The following is a 6,794-nucleotide window of genomic DNA, read 5'->3' as shown; positions in this document are numbered from 1 at the left end:
CGAACTCAGAAATCCGCCTGCCTCTGCCTCCCGAGTGCTGGGATTAAAGGCGTGTGCCACCACGCCCAGCTGGCTGCCAGTCTTAAACTTGCTGTCTGTGTGCACCTATCTCCGAAAGGGAAGCTCGCAGTCCTTCTAACCACTCTCTCTGTGGGCCTCGACCATTCCGGAGTTCCTGGATCTAGTCTGACCCCTCAACTGGAGCTCAGTATAGGATGACCTTCTGGGACTAAACCAGTAATGATGGCAGAGACAGAGGACACCCTTAGGTCAGGTTGAAACAGAAAGGCTTCAGATGCCCAGGCAAGTCATGTGCCTAAAACAAGAACAGTCATTGTCTCCCTGGCAGTAAGGGCTAGGCCCCAAGAGCCCATGTAGACCACTCTATAAAGACAGGAGCCATTGGGGAGGGGCGACCATGGAGGAGGCGACTGCTCTAGCTATCCTTAGAACTCTGGGGTCTGACAACTCTACAGCCCAGGGGGCAAGGGCTTACCTGCTCAATATCTGGCTGCAGAGGACTATAAAGAGGCCGTGACTCCACATGCTCAGGGACCAAGCCTTGTTGCTGAAGGACATGCAGGGCTAAGCGTTCCTCCACTGGGCCCAGGTGTGGGTTTGGGAGTCTGCCAGCCTCTGCCCCAGGGGGGGAAAAGGGGGATGAGAATGTGAGAGACAAGACACGCCAGGGCTGCCTTCCTCTGAAGGTTACCCAGAACTCTTGAGAGCATCAGGGAGCCCCTCATCACCACAGACCATCCCCACAAAGATACACAGTGCTGGCCCTTAGGCCACAATTGCTACGAGGGAAACATCACTGCCCACAGACTACAGGCTCCGAATACAGATTGCCTGTTGCCATCCTTTCTACCAAACCTCTCCTGGAAAATTCTTCCCTTCCATCCACACTAACCTTGCTTGTCTGGCAAAGCCCACTCATCCATCTATTCTTAACTGCTCCCACCTCTGAGCCCCAGCAACCAGTATCCACAAATGTGTCATCCTAGTGCTGCCAGAACGATGCCCTGGTACACATTAGTTATTCTCCGGATGGCAGGAGCTACACTCAGAAATCACAGTGAACACTTCTACAGAGGACCCACAGGCCGTGCACTGCTCACATAAGTGTGAGCGTGTCTGATCCCTGAAGGACCCTAGCAGCTGAGTATCGCCACCATCACAGTCATAGACCTTGCAGAAGCCCTATACCTGGGCATCAGGCAAAAAAGGTAAATACACGCGGTTTCTGCTTTCTGCTTCCTGCTTCCTGCGGGACAGCTCCTCCAACTGCCAGGAGGTGACTTGGAGACAGGTAGCATGGACGGAAAGAAGCCCACTCTCACGGGCTATTAGTGGGTCACTGTTCTTTTGAGCCAAGCACACTGTCACACGGTGTGTGCTGCAGAGCCAGGAGTGTGGCCTGCACTCAGCTGGCTGGTAGCTTCAGGCAGGTCATTAAGTACCCCTGGCCCCAATAGCTTCATATATAAGATGAGGCAGATGCTGGACCTCAGGATTTAATGACCTAGAGCCCCTGTGCTAAAGTTTGCTAGCAGAGCAGCGGGTGCCCCCGGAGGAAATGAGACTCCCCCCTCAACCAGATGCACATTCTTAATGGCTGAGCCTGGCTCAAGCCCTGGGAGAGTCAGGAACACAGACCAAGGAGGAGGGGACGGGGCCCAGGCATCAAAGCCGTCATTTCCTTTTATAACCTCAGCACCAGCCCTGACATCAAACATCTCTGCAACAAGCAGGAGGCGCAGGGCCAGCTGGGCCTGTAAACACCTCAGGGAGTTGGAACTGCTCTGGGTGGGCGATGTGGGAGTGTGGGCATCTCAGACACATGGAGAGCATGTGGTGGGGCATCTCAGCTACTACACTGGGCAGAGCCAAGGGCAAGGATGGGGTATGGCAAGGCTGTTAGCTTCCCTCTGGATGCTTAAGTGCAGGGGAGTTGGAAATGTTCTCAAAGGTCAAGCAACGAGGTTAGCACAACTCAGTAAGAGGAGCTCCTCAGAGGTGGATATACCACAAGCTCCAACCAAAGTCTTACCACCAAAGCCAAAAGAAGGCAGGCCCTGGCCTCAACGTGCTCCATAACAGCCTGAAATCGTGCCTTCTACTCTAGCTTGCTTCCTTGTGCTATGATAACACACTCTGGCCAAAAGCAACACAGCGGAGGAAAAGGCTGATTTGGCTTACACTTCCAGGTTATAATCTATCATGGAGGAGCAGTCAGCACAGGAACTGAACAGAAACCACGGACGTTTCTGCTTATTGGCTCACTCGCCGCTCAGGCTAGCTTGCTTTCATTCACAGACCAGGTCCACCTTTCTAGACATGGTGCCGCCCACAGTGGGCTGAGCCCCCCTGCATCAATCAAGACAGTCTCTCATTGACATGGCCGTAGACCAACCTAATCTAGATGATTCTTCAGTTAAGGCTCCTCTCAGATTACTCTGGGCCATGACAAGTTGACAAGGTTAACCAGGACATCCTTGGATGACCTCACTATGACCTCTGACCCACAAACAGGTACTCCTTTACTCTGCTGTTGGAGGGGGGGGGTGTCTCCACCTGGGTCTTTGTGATGAAACGAAGAGTCCTCCACAGACTGGGGCCCACGGGCAGCTCACCTATCTCCTCAATGGTGTAGTCCTTATCCTGAAATGTCACTCGGTCTGTCCGGTACACGGGGGCCTTGATCCTGTGCTGCTGGCAGAAGAGGTGGAGGAGCTGGGAGGGGCGGAGCTGGTCTCTCCACTGATTTGGTCCAGAGCTGAGGGTCAAGGACAAGACTAAGATAAGACACTTCCGGGTCACAGAGTGAAGGGCTTTCAGGAGCTTTTGCACCCCACACTCACACAGCATTGCCCATGCTTCAGTGTCATAGCTGGCACCCTTCCTGGTAGCTCGTCATCCCCATTTCACTGATGAGGAAACAGAATCCCAACGAGCAAAGGACTGAAGCACGCATGAAGCTGGAACTCAAACTCCACGCACAACTGCCCCTGGCAGCCACAGGACTCCCTCAGACCCAACTGAAGCTTGGTTTTTGTACTATCTTCTCCTCTCCTTCTTTCTGTCCTCCCCAATCTCTCCTTCCAGGTCCCAGTGCCCTGTAGAACCTCTGTGTGTGTCACAAAAGACTGAAGCCAGACATGGTGGTGGACACCTTTAATCTCACACTCAGGAGGCAGAGGCAGGTGGATCTCTAAGTCCAAGGCCAGCCTGGTCTACAGAGTGAGTTCTAGAACAGCCAGGGCTACATTGTAACCCTGTCTCAAGAAAAAAAATGGGGGTAGCAAGGCTGAATTGTGATAACATGATAGCCAGATACCAGATTCAAAGTCTAATCTTCCCAGTTACAAGCTCCTGTTTCCTTATCTGTGGAATGGAAACAACTGGGCTCTGCATTGGATGCTAGGGGAGAGTACCTGGGCTGGGCCCTAGTGCTGAGAATCAGTGTGGCTGGCTGACCATTGGGAAGCAGTCAGTTCTGGCCACTTACACACAATAAGTCTGTGCAATCCTACAGCCAGCCTTGGACACTTACACACAGTAAGTCTGTGGGAGACCACAGTGAGCCCCAAACTTGGACACTTACACACAGTAGGTCTGTGGGAGCCCACAGCGAGCCCCAAACTTGGACAGCAGCCTGTTCTCCAGGTCAATGACCGTCTCCCCAATCTTCTCATCCTTGGAGAGCAGGTCATAGTCGTAGAGTGTGATCTTCAGGTCCTTCTCCAGAGGTAGAGTGCAGGTGAGTTCAAACATCCTGCAGGAGGGCCGGTGGCATCAAGGATACTGCAAACCCGATGGCATCCACCCAGTGGGGAATCAAGGGGCAGGAGGGTGAGGGCAGGAGATTGAAAGCTGTCCTAGGGAGGTGACCCTCCTCAGCTCTCCTGTTGCTCCTAAAACAACCCACCCACAGAGCAGCTGTACTGGGCATGCCTCTATGTACAGCCCCTCCCTATGTCTGTCTCTCTGTCTCTCTCCCTCCCCCTTCTGTGTGTGTGTGTGTGTGTGTACAGATGTGTGCCAGCATTTTGAAATCTGAGCTGACTGCCTGGTTCATGTACTCCATAATGAATAGACAATGAGATGGAACACAACATTGACATCTGTTTCTACCATGGCACTAGGAGAGAGAGAGAGAGAGAGAGAGAGAGAGAGAGAGAGAGAGAGAGAACTCTGCTACTGAGGCCATGACCTGGACCTACTTTCAGGAACTCCTAGGACAGCTTCCAAGATGGGATAGAAGGAAGGCTTATGAAAAGGTCTCTTGGGAAGGAGCTCCTGTGAAGTTCTCTCTCTCTCTCTCTCTCTCTCTCTCTCTCTCTCTCTCTAACTATAAGCCCTGTAGCAGCTGTCAGAGCTCATCAAACCTCTTCTGTCTACTGTCCCTCATCTCCTAACCATGGTGGAAAGCTGTTTCTGGCTGGGACTCTCTCCAAAGTCTAAAGGCAAAGTGACCTCAACTTAGCAAACAGATGTCAGCATATGGATGCAATGTGTCACTTGCTACATGGGGAGATCAGGACTCCACAGGTGCTAGAGACACAACAGCCAAAGGCCTCCCTCACCCCAACACACTCATGACCAAACAGAACCCAGGATCCACCCACATACCCTAGCCCTCTTAGCTCTCTTCCATGGCTCTTAGTCATGTGCCCTGGCTGTCTTGGTCGACCTCCATCCCCTAACTGCCTACCACAGAAGCATACTGGGCACTAAGAGACTGACTGCTAGTCACCTGGCATCTGGGATAGATGGGGACAGTAAGAGAAACTGGTGGAAAATGGGTAAGACCTCATAAACTCTCCCAGTGACAATGTCCTCCTCTGGACAAAGGTACCATTCAGGTAAGACTGTAAGGGGAAGGTGGGGTGAAGCATTGACGGGAAGTCTATGCTATAGGAAGTGAATCTTCTGAGTGCTCATGTAGGTCTCTAGTCTCTGAGGTAACTCTTTCTGTGCTTAGCGAGAAGCTCCTGATAGGGTTCAAGCCTGCGCTCACAGACATAAAAGATCCAAGATAAAAAGTCCCGCCCAAGGAAATAGAGACTTTCCAAGTGGTGGCAGCCACATCTGTGAGTTATCGATAGCAGACCCTCTACCCGAAACCCAAGGCACTTCCCACTTACTTTCCGAATACAGGCTCCAGGGTGCAAGGGATGTAGTTATCCTGGTCACTCACTGACTTCTTCCCTATGGAGATCTTGATATAAGGGTCACACTGGAAGATACAGAAATGTACAAGTAAAAGCACTGGATCAAGGTGTCTTTGGGGGATTCTGGCTGCCAATAGCCATCAGAGAGCTGTGATACAGATTGTCCTGTCAGGCCAGGGCCCATCTTCCAAACCACACCACATCATAACATACCTTATCACATATACCTCACAACATATCTCACCCGGTCACCCATTATGGCTGGACATGCCTTCCAGCTTCATCCCTAACAGTGGGAAGGGACATCTGAGTGCCCTCTACTCCTGACCCACTGGCATATGGGAAGAGGTGGGTGTGGTTAGACTCCTGACCCACTGGCACACAAGGAAAGCTAGGTGTTGTTGGACCCCTACCCTCATATACACAAGACCTTGGACAGATTGGGGGTCCTCCCTATTTCCAAGTGTCCTATTTCCAAAGATGAAAGAAGACAGACTGGGCCACATTTTGCCCACCTAGAATAGCCTGGGCCTGTCTTCTGGATGCTACCTCTATGCAACAGCAGACTTCCCATCATCCTGCAGGAATATGACATAAGAGAGGAACCAGAGCTATCACAGTGCTGTAAGGCTTCCAGTACACAGCCAGGATGACAGCCATATCTTCGAATCCATCTGTGCTGCTCAGGCTAAGCAGCAATTTGATTTGGCCTTAGGAACATGTAACTTCTCATCATTGAAAGGTAGGACCATGGTGGGATATGGGATACCAAGCTTCTACCTCAAAACTTGGGGGGACACATGGGGCCTAAATCTATCTAAGGAGACAAGAAAGGGCTCAGGTTTACACCTCTAGACTCCAACGGCCCACTCCTGCCTTGCTGTTCTCCCTCCCTTTCCAACTCTCTCTGTATGCCCACTCTTCTCATTTAGACCTCCCTCCTCCATTTCTGGCCATAACTAAGCTCTTTCTCTTGCTTTAGACGTGAAATTTAAGGGAAGATCTAAAACTCAGTAATCCAGATAGATGATGTTTTATTATGGTATTTTGTGAGCATGAGAGATGGCTCAGAGGTCAAGAACTGGCTGCTTTTCCAGAGGACCCAGGTTCTATTTCTAACACCCACATGTCAGCTCATAACTGTCTCTAACTCCAGTTCCAGAAGATCTAATGATGCATTCTTCTGGCCTCTGTGAATACCAGGCACATATGTGGTACATACACACAAAATACCCATACACATAAAATAATAATAAAAATATTTTTTTTACAAAATCAGTACCAACAGACCATCAACATTAGCAGAACAAACCTTCCTGGTTACCCTCCGTCTCCAGCTCCATGGCCAACAGAAGTCACCATCCCTGTCCCTCCCCTCCTGGTACTTCTTCCCACCCAGCACCTAAACCTTCCCAGGCTCAGCCTGAACCTCTGTCCACTTTACCATGTGCCATAGCCCAGTTCTACCTGATAGCTGAGCAGTCAGCCTTCAGACCTCCATCTCAAAGCCCAACTTTTCCCCAGCCTACCAACAGTCATGTGCCCATAAGGGTCTTTTTCCTCCCTTCCTTCAAGGTTTCGCCATTTTTCCAGAAGCCCAAACAAACTTTAGCCTTC

At 51.1% G+C, this 6,794-nt stretch overlaps 1 protein-coding gene across 16 annotated transcripts in view; it reads right to left on the bottom strand.

The window, feature by feature from the left end:
• Nucleotides 1-6,794, bottom strand: part of Dysf (dysferlin) — a 201,704-nt gene that overhangs the window by 17,640 nt on the left and 177,270 nt on the right. For all 16 annotated transcript variants that reach the window (XM_029478331.1, XM_021164302.2, XM_021164299.2 and 13 more), the window contains 4 exons: nucleotides 5,151-5,242; nucleotides 3,608-3,778; nucleotides 2,637-2,779; nucleotides 497-636 (listed from right to left, as the gene is read on the bottom strand). In XM_029478331.1, the coding sequence (XP_029334191.1) occupies nucleotides 497-636; nucleotides 2,637-2,779; nucleotides 3,608-3,778; nucleotides 5,151-5,242 (546 nt within the window). The remainder of the gene's footprint in view (nucleotides 1-496; nucleotides 637-2,636; nucleotides 2,780-3,607; nucleotides 3,779-5,150; nucleotides 5,243-6,794) is intronic.

This window comes from Mus caroli, chromosome 6, assembly GCF_900094665.2.
Source record: "Mus caroli chromosome 6, CAROLI_EIJ_v1.1, whole genome shotgun sequence".
Lineage (NCBI taxonomy): Eukaryota > Metazoa > Chordata > Mammalia > Rodentia > Muridae > Mus > Mus caroli.
Note: the sequence above shows the minus strand (reverse complement) of the source record. Positions and strands in the feature narration are given on the sequence as shown.